The following is a 19,482-nucleotide window of genomic DNA, read 5'->3' as shown; positions in this document are numbered from 1 at the left end:
AAACGTTCAAGTAATTCGTTCCTTTCCAGGCCAAATTTTATCCATATCTCTGTCCTTAGATTCTAACTTCAGTGGGAATCGACTAGTTATTCCAGGTAAGTGATTCCAGGCATCCGTCATATAACTGTTTTTAATTCAGAGCTTCCCTGCCTTTTTCTTTTTGTAAATAAATTCTTAAAATGTTATTCTCTGTGTCTACTTTCATAGGGTGCACATTTTAACAGGCTAAATCTAAAAAAAGTGATTGTTGTTAAAGAAGTGAGGTGAAATTAAATACACTAGTAGGATTTTCCTACCTTAGCAAACACGTGTATGTTGAGTATCCCTTATCTGAAATGGGACAAGAAGTGTTTTAGATTTCAGATTTTTTTCAAACTTTGGAATATTTGCATTATACTTACTGGGTGAACATACCTAATCTGAAAATCCAAAGTATTCCAATGAGTATTTCCTTTGAGACTCATTGGTGCTCCAAGACCTTCAGATTTGGAAGCATTTTGGATTTCAGATTAGGGATACTCAACCAGTGTAAGAAATTGTGTAAACTTATTTTGGGGTATGGGAAGGTCATAAGGATTATCGACACTGAAAACTATCCTTGTTCTCTGTGAGGAATAACAAAATGATGATTTTTGTGTTTGTTGTAAAACCTATTTAGAGTACTGAGAGTTCTAGGAAAATACAGCTGATGATAATTTTAAGTTGTGTCTTTTTTGCTAATGAAGGGGAACAGTATTAATGATAATACTCATGGCAGATACTAAAAATTAACCTATATTTAACTTGGGAGTATATTATGTAACTTTTTGAAGCCAAGTTTTCATTTCAAATCATTTTCTTTCTATTGTTTTGCTTGAATTAACATTGTCTGCATTCCTTAAGGACACAGCAACTGATAGCAGAGAGTGAACAGAATCTGTAGGGAATTAAAAGAGAAAAAAAACAATTATTTAAAGTTTATTATGATTATTTCACATAATAATTAAGAATTAGCAATACTTACGATTGGTAGACAGATTATTAGTTTATTGAGGCATTTCAGCTTTTCCTGTTGATAAGTGACATTTGTGGTGATCCCATTGTGAATGACAAAGGACAACTGATTCCCTGAAGAATAGGATTCTAGAGTTAGTCCTTTGTGACTATAGAGAAGTATGTATGTAAAGCACTGAGGGGAAAAAAAGATTACTGAAAAGAGGTAATATAATGTTCTTCACCACATTTTATTTGTTCTCTCTTTCCTCCAATGTCTTTGATCATGCAGAACAAGCTGACTGACCTGGAGATACTTGCACTGCTGATTGCTGCACTAAGCCATGATTTAGATCACCGTGGTGTGAATAACTCTTACATACAGCGGTAAGACTTTCCAGTAAAGCAAGAAAATGTTTTCTTTTAATTATAGGACTGTATGTTTCTACGTTAAAGCCACAGCAAAATTTGATGGTACAAAATTGCAATTGGTCAAGGTCCCATAACATACTCTGGTTATATTTAAAGGAAATGGGAAAAATAATGCAGGTTCAGTATTATGTTTATAATTTTTCAGCCCTGAAGTTCAAAACATATTTATGTTGAGAATCTTATTTCATTAGATAATTACCAAGAGTTTTACTTTAGTTTATGTACATCCAGCTTAACAGCTCCCTTAGAAAACTATTAAAACTAGTTCAGAAAAGGTAACATTTCACCCTGCAGTAGAAAAGATAATATTTGAGAAGTGCTTAGCTCAGCCCTGCATACTTATTAAGTGCTCAGGAGAAGGAGGCTTGTGGTCTTAGTGGAAGCTATATAGCACAGTGTTGGAGAACTGGGCCTCTGTCTAATTTCTCTATACCATAATGTCCTGATACATGAAATGGAAATAATGTTGTAAAAGATAATACACATCAATAACAAGCAGAATAGTTGGTACCTATTTAAGTCTTAAATATTAGAAGCAGATGCTAGAGACGTACCATCATCAGATGACTGCTCATTGAGATACTATCTGTTAGGACAAGCGTTTCAGGCTCCTTTAAGAGCCATACTTAAGTGACATTTGAGATGACAAATGAGAGGATAAAGGTGACATCACTTTTCATCAAATGTTTGAGCCACTGTGATATTTTTATTTTCTTGTAGGAATTTAGTTGAAAGGTCTACATTTTAAGTGCAAGATCTCTTACTACTGAGCATTTTTTAAGTACATAAGTGATTCAGCTAATGGACAGATCTCTCAAGGAAATTCCAGATGTCTGATATCTAGAGGGAATTTCAGAAAGCTCTCTAATCACATTCTCCTTATCTAAATAAATGGAAAACTTCATGTAGAAAGAATTGTAGTGATGTAACAGCCATGTCCTCTGCTGACCTTTGATGGGAAAAGATAGCAAGGTCTTGCCTGAGTATCAGAGTCTGGCTGTTTCCTCTTGAAAAATCTCATGTTGTGAAGAACTGACTGAGTGACATGTCCTTTGTCCCCTGCGCTTTGTCATGTGATTGCAATCCTGAGCCTCACATAGACACAGAATAATTATGAAAGGGGACACTGCCATGAAAAGATGGATAGTGCAGAGTCAAGCCACATAGTATGCCCCTCCACAGTCAGCACAGCCTAAAGATCAGAATCAGCATGTGCTACACTGAACATAATATTATTAGTATGTGGATTATTAGTGTATGGATCGCTCTAAGATACTATATTGCCCTGCTTTAGAGTGAAAAAAAAACACTCAACTATTTTTTCCTTTGTTTATTTAAATCTAATTACCCCAAAAACATCTGGAGAAACGTCATCTTCTCCAAAAAAAAAAAAGAGAGAAAGAAAAAGAAAACATCCTGGGAAAAACTCATCGACTGCAGAATCTTGCTTTCACACACACACCACAAAGCAGACTTCAACTTAAAAAAAAAAAAAAAAAAGTTAAAGCAGTTTCAAAGATTTTTATTTCTTCCTACATCCCTGTGGTTTCTGTAGAGGAAAGCAAGAATTTTCCAGGGATTTCTCTTTTTTTCTTTCCTTGCTGGTAAATGAGTGATACTTAAAGTAGAATTTTTTTAGCCAGGGGACTCAGGAGAGTATGAGTACCATAAATATTCCCATGTAAAGTACTATCTTCTAAAAAGGTATACTGTGTCCAGCGCTCATCAGATATTCAAACTAATATTTAGAGAAAATCAAAACAATAAAACAATGCACAGAGATGAAAGTAATTTATCAAAAAGAGAAAAAATGGTCATGTGGTAGCAAAGTTAGAAACTGAGGTTGTCCTCATTCATTCTTGAACATCTTTTCAGAAAATTACCCTGAAATTACCTTGAAAGAAGATATTTCTTCAATAGAAAGTTGCCCCTTGAGTCGTCATTTGATTATTTGAAGTCTTCTTTGATTAGGAAACTACCATTGTAGAGGAGTTCTACAGGTACGCCAGTGGCATATGTGAGGGAAGAGTTCACTGCTCATGCTTACTTCTCCCACTTGGGTGAAGCAAGAAAAGAATGAGGGCTGGGCATGGTGTCTCACACCCATAATCCCAGCACTTTGGGAGGCCGAGGCAGGAGGATCATGAGGTGAGGAGTTTGAGACCAGCCTGGCCGGTATGGTGAAACCCCGTCTCTACTAAAAATACAAAAAACTTAGCCAGAAATGGTGGTGGGTGCCTGTAATCCCAGCTCCTCAGAAGGCTGAGGCAGGAGAATTGCTTGAACCCAGGAGGCAGAGGTTGCAGTGAGCTGTGATCTCGCCACTGACTCCAGCCTGGGCAACAGAGCGAGACTCCATCTCAAAAAAAAAAAAAAAAAAAAAAAAAAAAAAAAAAAAAAAGAATGATCTCAGATAGATACTGAATTCTTATTTTAAAAATAGGCAGTAATAGGAACAAAATGGCTGAAGTGCAGACAACCACTAGAGAAAACACAATTGTAGCATTTGGGTTATGTAGAGAAATTACCTGCATTAGGCCTGCATTCAGTATAAGAAGACTGTTGTAGATGCATTTATTTAATTAGATTCAAGTTTGGTGTTGATAAAATAATGCAGTGAAATTATATTATATTCTAGGCAGATAGATAATAATTATTATATTAGGGCGTTTGCCCTTTGCAAGGCAGAAAGAGAGTGATAGAAGTATAAAATGTGATTCTTGCCATTAAGGAATTGTCATAGTCTCATGAAGTAATAGTGATCACTACAAGAACGTTTCTAGTCCTGAGTTATGTAGAGCAGGACTGTAAGTGTTCAGCAGAGAAGACTGGTCAAGTCAGATGTAGTACAACTACATTGTTAATGCTGGAAATGAGACTTAAACTTGGTCTTAAAATATGGGTAGGATTTAGAAAGGAGAAAAGATAAATATATTTCAGGAGCACCATGAGGTAAGCACTTTCTTGGAACAGTGGTGATGGCTAGCTTGACTAGAGTTAGAAGGTTCACATTGATTAGGAATGAAAAAGAAGAGAATGAACAAACAGAAACTTTCTGAGCTAGGGTTATAAAACTAAGCAGTGCATTATAGATTTGATATGGGTGGGAAAAGGAGCCACTGCAGTGTGTAATAAGCACACGGTTTTAGGAAAGAAGTCTGAATGTAAGCTACAAGGTGAATGGGTAGAAATTAGAACCACAGAGCTCAACTAGAAAGCTGTTACAGCAAGTCAGATATAAACTGAAAAATCACATATGGGCTAGAGCGAGGAAGAGGGTGAAGGAGAAAAAGAAAGTTTTTTAATTTAATAATAAGCAGCTAGTTATATATAAGCATGAGGGAAGGAGATATGACTTCTGGTCCAAGAAATTGGAACAGTGATGGTGCCATTGATGAAAATGAAAGAGCTGGGAAATGTGTATATGTGTGCACTGAGAGAGAGGGATGACAAGAATGGAGGTTAGGGGAGTTTTGGCAATAAGTCGAGTAGAAGATAACAAATAGGGTGGTAGGTAGAAGTGGTAAAATGATCAAATGGATGTGTTTTTTTTTCAAGGTTAGAGATGCAGTAAAATCAGGGGGAAAAGGTCTCCTGCTAGCCACAAGGAGATTTGTGTGTATTTGTCCTAGGAGAACTTGTTCTATGCCATGACTGTCTTCTCTGCTCTAATAGAGGACAGAAGTGAGCTGGAGTCATGGTCTGGCAGTGGGAGTAGAGAGTCAGCAGGATCTGAGAGACTTTAAAGGGCACTACACCAGCACAAAATCATATGTGAAGTTCAAGCTGGGTAAAGTCCATTTTATCCATGAATGAGATGATCCCTGGTCAGGTTGGAGATCTTGAGAGCCTGGAGATCTGACTATGAATAAAGTGAAAGTTCAATTCAACTAGACCTATGTCAGTAGTAAATACTAATAATAGAAGCTAAAACTTTATATAGGCCTTATGGCATGTGAAACATTTTTGCACTCTTTATTTATTAGTTTATTTAGTCCTTATACCACCAAGCAGTGGCTGTGATGGTTATGGTAGTTAAGAGCCAACTTGAGCCAGATGCCCGGCTTCAAATCTTGTCTTCTCCTCTTACTCTGTGACCTTGTGCAAGTCATTAAACTTCTCTATGTCTATTCTATGTGTAATAGAATAATGAAAATAGCTATATTCTGGGATTTTCATAAGGATTAAAGGGGTGTAAATAGATGTAAAGTGCTTAGAATATTTCCTGGCACATGTTAAATGCTCTACAGGTCTTAGCTATTTTCACAGGGGAATGTTCTTAGCAACAGATAGGAGTTTAAGATCTTGCTTTGTCCTGTGGTCAATAAAGGAAGTGGCAAAAATACTGTGCCCAGTAGAACCTAGTAGCTGTGGAACAAAGAAGCAGAGCCCTGTCCATCGTTATGTGCAAAGAGATAATCAGTGTCAAGGAGGTCAGAGAACTCTGAGGTCAAAATGTGAAATGAATCATCATTATGAATATCTATGTCATTGAATATGATTGTTGATTGGGAGAAGAAGGCAATCGTGATGATTTGAAGAGAAATGATGAAGTAAAGAACTAAATGGGATTGAAGGTTACAAAGAGATTGTTAGAGAATTGAGCCCAGAGTAATATGTACGGCTGAGAAGCAGAACCAAGGACGTTGTTAGTCCTTTGTGACATAAGCAGACTGGGGTGGCAATATAGTTCCCCACCCCCATGGGGCTTTCCTTTTCTGTAGATTTCTAAGGCTTCCTATTTCTAAAATATTGGTCTGATTTCTGCATTGGGCATCTTAATACTACTGTCAGAGATAGACCAACAACTGTGCAGGACAGAGGAAAATGCAAAGTGAGTGTGCTGGTCCATTAGGGCTCACTGACAGCAGCGTGGGAACAAAATTCTGTAGCAGTAGTGGTTTAAATGGGTCCTTCTGTTGCAACCTTAAAGAAGCCACATAGCCTTGTGTTCGAAAGAGGAAAATGCAACAGATATAGAATACACTGATTTCCATGAATGTTTTTATATACAGGAAATTCGGGGCATTTGTCACTCTGTTATTGATTCATAAATCTGTATTTTTAGAATCTAAGTAAAGACAAACACAGTTTGCATTCATCTATCTCACAAGCCAAGAATTTTCTCTAATGTGGAACAGTCCCTTCTGTGTCATCTAAAAATGTAATGTGTGTTTGAAGTTCTAACTTGTTTGTGTTATATCCACCTAATAGCATTTCGTAGTCCAGCTCCTAAGTAGGTCAATGAGTGGATACTATGTGCCTTTAAAGTACTTTGGTATCCTAAGACCATGTGATGTGTTGAAGAGGATATACTTGAATGCCAGCTCTACCATTTATATCAACCTTGAGCACATTATTTTTCACCGAGCCTTTGATTGTCTAGAAAGCAAAAAGATGGCAACTTTAGAGAGGTCTCAGCCGAGGTTACCCTTGAGGCACAACCTGAGATGAAAGTCAGTGTGCCTATAGCTTATTTGTGAATATGCCCCAGGGAGCAGGAATGCAGGGCTGGGAAGGAAGCAGGGAAGAAAGGAAAGGCAGTAGAGGGATGAGTTATCCAGATGTCTACCCATACTGTGTCTTAGTCTTCCCAGGCACTTTGGAGTAGTCTTATGAAATAAGACCCAGAACTGTTGACTGGCAAGACAAAGGCAATTGTACCTAGGTCTGTGTACCCCACTGGTCCAAGGTGGTCCACAGGCCTTCGCTCTTTCACACTTTCAGGTTGAACAAATATGAGTGCAGAGAAAATTACTTTGGGCACCAGCTGTGGGGTCAGAAAGCTCTAAGGCAGAAGTGAGAGGTATTAAAGGTAGGCTGGGGCATTCTAATTGGTACTTGCATGAAGTCTGTTAAAGCGTGCATGAAACTGGACACTACATCAGCGGATGAGTAAGAGGTGGGATTGAGGGTTTTGATGTGGTAAATGGGAATGCCCTGCCCAGAGTTATTGTAAAAATTAAATATAATAAACTAAAAAAAACTAAAGCACACTACCTGACATGTTATAGGCTCTCATTATAGGCCATCTCCCTGGATGATCTCATCTACTCGCATGCCAGGATTACCATCTGCATGTTGGTGCATTCCAAATCTATATCACCAGCCCAGACTAAGTTCAGACATTTATATCCTTTTGGGTCTATTTCAGGCACCTTAAAATGAACAGATCCAACATTCAGCTAGTCAGCTTCCCCTGCTTCATCCTCCATCTTTGATCATCTTCTCCCTTTTCCTATGTCAGTAAATGAGGTCAGCATCCCAAGGCAGAGACTTTAACATTCATACTTTTTCCCTTTTCCCCCTCATCCCCTCATCTCCCTCATCCCACTCCTAGTCAGAAGTCATTACCAGTTCCTATCTGATCTACTCTTGAACAGCTCTCAGATGTCTGCTTCTCTTCCTTTGGGCTGCTGCCACTCTAATCCAGGCTCTCTCTTACTTAGATTACTAGAATTTTCCCAGTAGTCTCCTAACTCCCAGTAGTCTTGATACATACACAATATCTGTTTCCAGTAAGTTCATCCTTTTTCAGAAATCTACTCGTGTTACTCTGTTCGTTGTCATCCCATTTTCCAGTGCTAAGCACAGTACCTGATCCATAGTCCAATTCACTAAATATGGAAGGAGCAAAGAAGACAAGAAGGGCAAGAATTAATTTGAGAAAGGTTAGGACAACAGTAACATTGATAAATTAGCAATATAGACAACACTTTTAACAATAACAATAGATGGGATTATCTGTCCTCTTACCTTTATTTTCACTTTACTATTTTCGTTTTCCCTCAGGTCTCTCTCACTTTACCCATTTTCCCCCACATTACATTTCTTCAGTCTTAGGTAGCTTCTCTATCTTCAACAAATTAAATGCAAAGTAAAGTAATCATTCAGATAGTAATAGGGAGAAATAACAAATCAGTTGTATTATCCACCACTTGTATATGGAGCTTTACAATTCACAAAGCCCTTTCCTATAAATTTTATGAACAGAGGTTTTCAGAAATTTCGTCTTTTTCTTATGAAGAAATAGTGAAACCTATGCTTAATATTCACATGTGAAGGGTCCTGAGAAACCTTGAGGTGGACCTCAAGGTGGAGGTGGAGGATTGTGCTTGTCGTGCTTTAAAGCTTTATTTGTGACTGTCTCAGTTCATATAATGAACTGAGTATAATGTCATTTCCTTTCTCTTCATTCAGCCAAAGGGTCTCTACTGCTTCACCAAGTTCAATTAGCAGAACTAGCAGGATATTCTGCACTAAAATGACCTGGATCCCACATGGGGAACTTTCCAACTCAGCCGTCTCCTTCCTTCCTTCCAAGAGAGCATGTGCCCTGAGTATCCTCCTTTTTCTTGCCTTTCATCAATCATACCTCAGTTAATTCCATCTCAGTCAGTCCTTTTCTTATTTGCAGGCACACATGAATAAGCTGACCTTCAGCCTGAGCATTATTTCAGAGGAAAAGCTAATGTGAATTTATTTCAGATTTTATATCAATTGCAGTTTTGAAATTGAAAAATATAATTGGTACAACTATTTCAGTGGGTTTTTTTTCCATGTTTGGAGGTATTAATTTTTTGGTCCTTACTCCTTACTTCTATTTTAATCAGTATTAAGACCAATGAAATTGTTCATACTTTGCACTGGCAATGGTTCCATTGGTATTTGAAAACAATTTGACACTTGGTATTTGTTTCCCAGAGATTACCTCACTCTTTTCTCAGAAAAGGAGGGAAAATTATTGATTAATTTTGTGAAGTAGTCTCTCTTTTAGTTAAACAGTAATAAAAATGTACTGATGAACTGGCACATTAAGGAAACTGATCTTTTATCCTTTCTTCAACAAAATATTTTCAGAAGTGAACATCCACTTGCCCAGCTCTACTGCCATTCAATCATGGAGCACCATCATTTTGACCAGTGCCTGATGATTCTTAATAGTCCAGTAAGTACCTAATTTATTGTTGTGGAATTTTAAAAGAGAGCTTTATAAATTCAGTTTTATTTTTAGTTCTTGGATTTATTCCCAGCATCATAAATTCTTGCACATACTTTATTCCTTTTTGGGTAAGGAAGGCAAAGCCAAAACATTTGAGATCCTCACAGCCTCACTTCTCTAGACAACCAGAACTGTCTACATGTTGCCTGATAAGGGAAATTTGGTTATTCTACTCTATGTGGCTATTCCAAATTAGAAACAAACAAAAATGTGTATTTTGTGGCTCTCACTTAATTCTGCTTTTTTTGAAATGAAGTGGTTTCTATAGCTCAAACATTTGTTTTCACAAAGCAATACCTTTTCTTCTTTTTACTGAAACTTCCAGTTACTAAGAAACAATTTTATTAAAGAATAAAGCTATTTAACTACTTGGTGAAATGAATATTTATCAACATAAGAAAGCATATGCTATGCTATGCTAAACATACTTATGTTAAGGAAAACAAGATTAATTTAATATGCACCAGGATATTAACTATGGCTGTGCTGGTGTAATGAAATTGTTCATTTTTTTTGGTGGGGGGCTGATTGTTCATTATTTACATTATCTGCTGTGTGTAGGTATTACCTTAATAATAAGAAAAAATGAAAGTTTTAACTATTACATTGAACATTCACAATGCATGACATATAATCTTAAAACAGTTTTACCACAATATCACTAAGTTTACTCAGTGGGGCTAGTTCTTTCCTGAGCCCTGGAAAAAAATTCAGGGATTCCCATCACTTTTCTGGTCACGATTTTGTAAGTAAAAACCCTCTAGTTACTTTAGGTCCCAATATATAGTATAGAGTTCTCAACTCAGAAACCAAAATGTGTACTCCTGGGTAGCAGTCCAAAATTTGAACATGATTTAACGTTTCACGTTTTCTGTTACTGCACTGGTAGGCTTCTCCCATTCCCTACCTTGTGTTTCTTCTGACTCCTTCCTCTCTCACCAGCCTCCATGTAGTTTCTTACCCCTTCATACTTGGAGAATGGGAAGGGAGAATAGGTAAGAAATGTTAAAACATTCTTAACAGACTGGTGCTGAGATGAGTGTCTTGCCTTTTAAGACAAGAGTCAGACACAAGTCTACTCTAGCCGCACCTCCACCCACTAAATGATAGGAGACATACACAGGAACTCCACGCCGCTCTCTTACCTGAGGTAAAGGGGAACTCACTCTCATGCCTCCCTCAACACCTCAGTGTGGGGGAAGAGTTAAAAGTTATGTAGCCTGTTTTGGCACCCTCCTTATAAAGTCTGTATATGGTCTAGTACAGATTGTTTTTCTACCACATGTGATTATGTTTAGTATGAATTATATCATGTGTGATTGGGAGGTAGAAGGATGGTATCAGTATACCATAGACATTCTATCATTTCATATACAACCTCCCTGGGGTAAGAGGTGCCAGAATTATAGAAGTTGAATTCTGACCTTCAGCAAGAAAGAAAAAAGCCCTCCCCTTGGCTCCTGCATATGCAGCCCTTTCCATTCTTTCTTAGGAATATTAAAAATGAGCACTTGCACCTGAGGCTCTCTCCCTCGCTTTGGACTGCTGTAGCCTCTCGGGAGCTTGCTCTTCTTTCCATGCCCACCTTAATAGCAGACTTACTGTCTCAATGATTAATTCTATATGCATGATCGCAGGGCCCCCACAAACCAGCATTTCTACTTGATTGTTTTTGTCCATCTTTAATGTCCTCAGAGACAGCCTCCAGACCAGCCAGACTGGCCCGTCCAAGTTACTTCCAGAGGAACCAATTCTTGGTTTGGTTTGTGCTCTGGTTACAAAGTTGCATAGGTTTTGAGTGGTCTTTCCCAATACCATTATTTTGCACAATCCATGTTATTTTTAGTGTACAGTTTTTCAGAACTGAAATTTCTCAGGAATGTATATGTCATGTTATAGTAGGAATGTCTGTACTTTTGCTATCTGTGTGTTTCCACTAAAACTTTCATTTCAATATCCCATTACAAATTTAGCTCCAAAGAAAGAAAATATGCTAACTTTTTTAAAAGCATATTTTACAGTATTCCTATCAACTGACCTGTTACTATGTAACTTATTATGTAATATGTTGTTGCTTAATATATAAGGAATCTGGTTATCTATATGGCTGTCTCAAATTATAAGACCTATCTATATATTCTATCTTTGTAAGCATAATTACACAAGAAATTATATCCTCAGCCTTTGGGAGTAAAAAGTAAAAATATAGCACCAAAAGACATTTCATCTTCCACTTGAAATTGTTTTATCAAAATAAGTATCAGAAGGTATTTTCTGAATAGTTTTCTGTTTAGTCTAGAATCTAAAATGATTTAGTATTTAAAATAATGCTTATGGTTGTAATTATAGATTATTGTCATTAATTAGATCCATGCCACAGTTTCAGCATCTAGTTATCCTCTAACCAATGTGTTTTGGCCTCAGCCTAACATACCCAGAAGTTCCCCTGTCTTCATAACAAATCCTCTGCCTTCAGATCTCTTTCCTAAGCATCTGGGTTTTTTCTTGGCCCTAAGATATAGGAAGCATATCTGACTCAACTTAGAGATGTTGTTTTGATTGTATTATGAGTGCCTGGTCTATGTATTTTACTTAGTTCAAGATTAGAGAACCACTATGCTTTAAATTACAGACAAGAAATAAAAAATGGTTACATAGTGAAAACTTTGAATGATTTGCACATGAATTAGCTACCTTTTAAATATTCCTTATAGATGTTTCAACCCACGCTTTCTTTCTCCACTGATCAGTAAGCACCCTTTGGCTCATGCCCTTTACCCATCTATATTAAGATGTTCCTACGGAATATGCACTGTTATCATAACTGACCAAGTTAAAATTATATAAATTTGCACCAGAAATGTTATTGGATTTATTTAAAATGCCATAGAGAAGTGACTTTCTTCATAATCCATTGTTTAAAAATTTTACCACTTCATTCTTCATATCCACTAATATGGCTTTGATTTTTTTCAAAGTTTTACTTGCTATTAAATTATAGCAATTAGTCTGCCCTATGGAAAAGAATAGCTTTAGATTTTAAGTCTGGACTAAGGCTTAAGGAGTATAAAAGTGGGAAAAACATGCGTATGTAGGCAGATGAAGCATCATGAAGCAGTTTACATGTATGACAGAGGGGTGGGGTAGGAACATAGAGGGGAAACATTATTTCATGGTATTTAAGTATGCCCTCCACATTCATGAGTTTAGAATACTGGGCATGTGTTTAAGATATGTGAATGTGTTTGCAGATTTTGTTCTTGTCCGCAGCTTCTCCAGGGTGCTAATGTTGGTTTTTTTTTTTTTTATAAAGGGCAATCAGATTCTGAGTGGCCTCTCCATTGAAGAATATAAGACCACATTGAAAATAATCAAGCAAGCTATTTTAGCTACAGACCTAGCACTGTACATTAAGTAAGTTTTAAGAAATAACCTGAGAAATAGGTCTTCGAAGTCTTTCTGAGAAATTTCAAAACACAAATGTCCTGGCAAAACTGCTTATCAGACTATGGAGCAGTTTCTTAAAGGGTAGCCAGAAAAGTCTACTCCTTTGGCTTACTTACTGCTGGAAATTAAGAATACCTATTATTTCTGATGTTTATCTACTGCTGTGTCTCTGAAACTATATACAAATCTACCAGCCATCTCAAGGTCAGTCATTCCAAGCCATGTTGTCCCAAGATTATATGTCATTTGCTTTTCCTCCTTTCCCTTGCTCCCCGCAACTTCTGACCATTTCATGACTCCTTTATACCATTGTTCAAGCTTAATTGGGCAGGAAAAGGAGTTACTGCCAAGCAAGTAACTCTTGTTTCTTTTCATTTGATTTTGGCAGAAGAATATTTATGTAGAACTTTGAAGTTGTTGATTCTAAAATAAGAGTATACATTAGAGTCATCTCTGTGATTATGCATATTCATGATTAAACTGCCTTTCTAAAAGCTAGAAAATACTTTCCTGCATTTGAGCAATCATAAGTTTCCAACTCCTAGCTGAGATCTTTGATGCATGTGTAGGAATGAGGGGAGTCAGGGAATCACACTCAGGATTTCCTTGTAACAGGAGTCTCTCTTCTTCTGTAAGGGATTCACATTTATGGTTGTAGTCACTCTTAGGAGAAGTAAAAACCAAATAGAATAAACACACAAAAACATCTGCCAGATATCTACTCTTATACATCTAGAAGTAACTGTATGTGCCTACTTAATTGGTTTTTAGAGCATTTTGAGGTTAAGACAAAATAATATATATCAATAGTATACTTCAGTTTATTAGAAATAATTGCAGAATAAGGATTATCAAATTACCAAGAATTTGAAAAATACCTGTAACCACAATACCTTTCCAACCTTTACAGGCCACATGGGTCTCTCCTTTGAATCCTTATGAAACCTGCTTTTCATTTTTTATAATCATACACTATCAGTTTTATTACCTAAGTTTTTCTTGAGTCTTGTGTCTCCAGGTAGATATTAAACACTGCAGAAAGAAAAATTTTTGTCTTATGCCTTCTCAAAATGCTTAACAATACTGGGCACGTAAGAGGTATTCACTGTACACCGAATATTATTATATTCACTGAAAAATAACAAATATTATTTTAAACTTTACCTAGTCTTTATTTACTTCAGAAGCACTTCGCAACTTTATATATTTTTTATCCTCTATCATGAAATAAATGATAGTTAAACTGAAACCTATAGATTATGCCATACACTTAAAATATCTGAAATCATTCTCAGCATCAAATTTTTAACTCATACTGTTTCATTTTTCTTAAAATAACAAATATTCAAGAATTGAAATTACCACTATTTGTGATCTATAGTTAAAAATTAGGTGAGATTTAATGTTTCATCGAAAGCAAATGATAGAAGGGGGAAGTGAGGTATTAAAGATTTGTAAATGATGATTTTTATACTGGGTTCTAAGATGGGAAAAAAATAGAGGGTTTTTTTTAACCAAAAATTTACTTCATGAGTCTTTATAGAACAAAGGGATAAGAGCCCGGGTAATTGTTATAACTAGCAATTTTTTTTTAAACGTTGTAGGAGGCGAGGAGAATTTTTTGAACTTATAAGAAAAAATCAATTCAATTTGGAAGATCCTCATCAAAAGGAGTTGTTTTTGTAAGTAGGTTAACTATCTTTAAAGCCGAAGTTTTTTATCCAGTTAATTTTCTCACCATTTTTTCTCACTATTAGTTTTTATTGGAATTATTTGTTATAACATAATGATTTTAAAACCTGTCAGATTTTTCCAGAGGGTTGTACAAAGAGTAAATTTGAATATTTACTTGAAAAGAAGTGCATTTGCAAATCCAAGGGAATGAATTGTTCCTTTGTTCTAGAAAAACCTTTAAAATGTGGTAGAGTATCAATATATGGCTATAGGTTTCCCTTATTCATTTTCCTAATTCATTGTAATGGAAGTGCTGAAAATGGAATTATAAATCTTGTGGAAGTAAGATGTAGCTGCAAAATGTTTACTTCTCTTAAAGAAAATCTGAAAAGGTAGAGCAGTGAAGTCAGGGTCCGTACATGGAAGCAATACTATAAAGTCTGTATGATGAAAACAGTTTGATATTGGTGGAAGACCAGTGGAACACAGTAGAAAATCTAGAATTGCATAAGACATATAGTATGTAATAAAGATAACATTCCTAGTGACTGGAGGAAAGAGAGAGATGAGTAGGTAACCAAATGGAAAAAGGCAAAATTGGATCTACTCTACAGACTTAAATTCCAACTGAAGCATAGAGTTCAATGTAGGGACTTACATCATACAAGCACTGAATAAAAGTATAGGTGGATTCTTCTATAATCTAGGAGTGAAAAAACTTTCCTAACTATAATTCAGCATGCAGAAACAATAAAGGAAAAGGCTGAAAAATGTGATTAATCATTCAAAGTCTTTTCATGTAGAAGTTACCATGTGTGTGGAGTGAATTAGGATGACCTACTATGATTTCTGATAGAAGACTTTCATCAGTATGAAACCTGATGTTATACTTTAATGGTTAATTATTAGTAATCAATGTACTTTCGTCATACTGTGACGGTGTGATGAAATATAGAATGGAATACTAAGGTGACAAAAATAATAAAAGCAGGCAAGATTTTACCCAAGGTTAATAATTTTTCAGTCTGCCAATCTGGAGCTAAATGAGGCAGTTTGAGGACAAATTCCCAAAGTTCAAAGGAAAACTGAAACAATGATGCTCTGTTCTCACTGTATCAGTTAGACTTTCATATAAATTGTTTTTCTTTGGTCTTTATAAACTGCCATTTCCATTGTTTAGAGGGTTTTAACTTTTTTTTATTAGTAACTATTTATTGAGGGTATATAATAACACAAAAGTAAATAGGAGTTTTGCATTTCTCTTTTCCATAACAGAGCAATGCTGATGACAGCATGTGATCTTTCTGCAATTACAAAACCCTGGCCTATTCAACAACGGGTATGTTGCTTAGTGACAATAACAGTAATAATTAAAAAGTCAAAATAACATTCTACCCAGCAATCCCACTACTAGGTATCTACCTAAAGAAAAATAAATCACTATATAAAAAAGACACTTATATGTTCATCACAGCACCATTTATTATATCATAGCAAAGTCATGGAACTAACCTAAGTGTCCATCAACAGTTGATTAGATAAAGAACATGTGGTACATATGCACCATGGAATACTATGCAGGCATAAAAAGAATCAAGTCATGTTCTTTGTATCAACATGATTGGAGCTGGAAGCCAATTATCCTTAATGAACTAACTAATTTGAAACAGAAAATCAGACACTGCACATTCTCACTTATAAGTGGGAGCCAAACAGTGGGACACATGGACATAAAGATGGAAATAACAGATACTGGGGACTCCAAAAGGGGGAAAGGTGGGAAGAGAACAAGGGGTGAAAAACTACCTGTTGGGTACAATGTTCACTATTTGGGTAATGGGTATACTAGAAGCCCAGTCCCCACCAATACACAATATACATATATACCAGACATGCACATATACCCCCTAAATTTAAAATAAAATATATATTTTTAAGTTTTTACTCTTAAAGGTAGCTTCTGAAGTAAGTATGGAAATTTTTTTTGGAATTTTTAAGTAGTATTAAAAACCGGTATTTGGACTTACAAAGGCTTTTCTTTTTAGAAGATGCATTTGCACATAATATTTGTAAGATATATTAAGAAAGAGAGCATCTACATTAATACAGCAAAAACATCGCTGTTGATAAGTTTTCATTTCAGTATGATAGGTTGAGCATACCTAATTCAAAAACCCAAAATGCCCCAAAATTCAAAGCATTTTGAGTACTGACATGACACTTACAGGAAATGCTCATTGGAACAGCATTTTAGATTTCAGATTTTTTGATTTGGGATATAACTTATACTTCTGGCTTGTTTCTTAAGGTCATCCCTTTAATGACTTTGAAAATTAGAAGCAGCAAAATTACTTGTCTTATGGTTAGCCTTCTAGGCTATGCCTCAGCTCTAAATAGACATTAACAAGTAGAACATAGAGATTTCTGGGGCTTGTAGATATAGGAATTATTGATATAAGATGTCGAGAAGGTTCTGAATGGAGTCTGTTACCAGGAGGCTAGAAAAAAATCCTTCCCTCTAACTAAGTAACTGCTCTAATGTTTTGCAGAGGCAATATGGGCTCAGAAAAGTGATGGATGTCCATGCAGTGACATATATATTGTTTTTTGTTTTTTTTTCAAGATTTCATTTTGAGTCCTTAATGTACTATTTAGGATTGTTGACAGCCTGCTGTTGGTCAAGGCTCTGGGCTGCGTAGTCAGGTAGCCTAGTAACTCTTCCTACAGGCTCATCTCATGAAACAGACATGCCGAGAAAACAAGATCAAAAACTCATTCTCCATGTGCCAAAGCCAACACACCATAAGCACTTAGGTGATCTTTACTTACCTTCCTGCCACATAATAAACAGGACTATATGCCTGTTTCTAACCAAGGAAGAGAATAGAAGAGGGAAGAATGTGTCTTCTTATATCCTTTCTTTCTCCTGAATCAAACCCTTGTACATACCGTTTTATGGGGGGGAAATAAATGAAGGGAGAAAATGTTTTTAAATAAAATTAAAAGGGAAAAATGTTGGAAGCTACCAAAGAGAGAGAGATGTACCTAAGTGAAAAAGAGTACAATGGAATGGTCAAGAGAGCATGCTTTGGATGTGGACTACTTGTCTTCAGGTATCAAGCTGCTGCTTCTTTGCTATAAAATGGAGATATATAGCTCCTAAGAGGGCCTCCATTCACAGTCTGTTTTAAAGAATGATATGCTTTTCATTGTCAAAACTGAGTCTGTTATTTATTTCAGATAGCAGAACTTGTAGCAAGTGAATTTTTTGATCAAGGAGACAGAGAGAGAAAAGAACTCAACATAGAACCCACTGTAAGTATGAAACCTTGTTGGTAGGAATTCAAATGCATTGTTTTAAAGTTGTAGACTCCTTTTTATGGTCCTATGGCATCTTTCCTTAGGACCACAATTTCTGATTTTATTTGTTAAAACTTTTTTCTCATTGGAAGAATTATACATATTCATTACAGAAAGCAAAACCAATAAAAGGCATAAAAAAGACACTTGGGGGGATATTGTATCACTGTTTTTTTGTAATTTGTTTTTTCTGCTTAAGTATTACAAACCACTTTTCATTTTAACAGATATTCTTATGTACTATCATTACATGAAATAGATGTAACCATAATTTACCTACTTTCCTTGGTGTAATGTTTGCAATGTTCACTATTACAAACAGTACTGTGATAAACATCCATCATAGATGTTTCACTCCTACTCCTTGGTTCCTGCCATCAAAAGAATGTAATAAAGAAGCTGTGGCTGACAGGGAAAGGAAGGAGAGATACCAAAGGAAACATGGAGGAAAAAAGACCAGATGTCATGCCACCACCACTGTTTCCCCAGTTTTCTCAGTATTCTACTTGTTTACTCCTTTGTTCAAAGTTCTCCTCAGAAATGTGTTCACAGCAGTGTTTCATCTATAATAGATGTTTATCACAGTGCTGTTTGTAATAGTGAACGCTGCAAACATTACACCAAGGGAACTGATAAACCACTAAACCTCATTCTTCATTATCTTGTTAGCATAAATTCCCAGTTGTCATGTTGAAGGGCAAACAGTATTTAAAGGTCTTTGATACATACTGCCTTTTTACATAGAGTATGGATCTCAAATACAAGTAAAAATTCCTCTCAACCCACTTCTGTTTTTTGGAATGAATTTTCTTGAAATGAAACATAAGAGAGTTTTCCTGTTTTCTTTTCTTTTTTTTTTTTTTTTTTTTTTTTTTGGATTAATTGCTATCTGATCTTCCTAGGCTAACCCACTGATTCACCTTTCTAGAGCCAGCTTTCATTGTGTTCTTTAAATAAATGCTACACAGTGGCTCATGCCTGTGATGCCAGCGCTTTGGGAGGCCAAAGCAGTCAGATCACTTGAGGTCAGGAGTTCTAGACCAGCCTAGCCAACATGGTGAAACCCCATCTCTACTAAAAATAAAAAATTAGTCAGGCTTGGTGCTACACACCTGTAATCCCAGCTACTCGGGAGGCTGAGGCAGGAGAATAGCTTAAACTCGGGAGGTGGAGGTTGCAGTGAGCTGAGATGGCACCACTGTACTCCAGCCTGGACAACAGAGTGAGACTCCATCCCCAAAAATAATAAAGTAATAACTAACTAAATAAATAAATGCACATCTGTGTGTTTGGTCTGTATTTGTATTTTCAGGATCTAATGAACAGGGAGAAGAAAAACAAAATCCCAAGTATGCAAGTTGGGTTCATAGACGCCATCTGCTTGCAACTGTATGAGGTATTTATATGAAAACTACTAGACTTGCTAAACTTGGACTGTTATGAATTAGAACCTAAAGTAAATTGAAGAGATTAATATTAGGTGCCTATTTTTTGCTTCTAAATCAAGAAATAAAATTATTACTAGTATGGTTTCTTTTACTGATGAACATGTTTGTACTGAACAAGGAACACATACTAATATCTATTGAGTGCCT

At 36.1% G+C, this 19,482-nt stretch overlaps 1 protein-coding gene across 5 annotated transcripts in view; it reads left to right on the top strand.

Annotated features, from left to right (window-relative positions):
• PDE5A (phosphodiesterase 5A) overlaps window positions 1-19,482 on the top strand; it is a 129,222-nt gene that overhangs the window by 103,157 nt on the left and 6,583 nt on the right. For 4 of the 5 annotated variants that reach the window (XM_073017600.1, XM_007999664.3, XM_007999668.3 and 1 more), the window contains 7 exons: window positions 1,265-1,359; window positions 9,265-9,352; window positions 12,720-12,820; window positions 14,458-14,535; window positions 15,803-15,866; window positions 17,768-17,842; window positions 19,200-19,283. In XM_073017600.1, coding sequence (XP_072873701.1) covers window positions 1,265-1,359; window positions 9,265-9,352; window positions 12,720-12,820; window positions 14,458-14,535; window positions 15,803-15,866; window positions 17,768-17,842; window positions 19,200-19,283 — 585 coding nt within the window. The remainder of the gene's footprint in view (window positions 1-1,264; window positions 1,360-9,264; window positions 9,353-12,719; window positions 12,821-14,457; window positions 14,536-15,802; window positions 15,867-17,767; window positions 17,843-19,199; window positions 19,284-19,482) is intronic. The other variant, XM_007999666.3, reaches the window with a different exon arrangement.

Source organism: Chlorocebus sabaeus, chromosome 7, assembly GCF_047675955.1.
Source record: "Chlorocebus sabaeus isolate Y175 chromosome 7, mChlSab1.0.hap1, whole genome shotgun sequence".
NCBI lineage: Eukaryota > Metazoa > Chordata > Mammalia > Primates > Cercopithecidae > Chlorocebus > Chlorocebus sabaeus.
The sequence above is the reverse complement of the archived record's forward strand: the minus strand, read 5'-3'. Positions and strand labels throughout refer to the sequence as shown.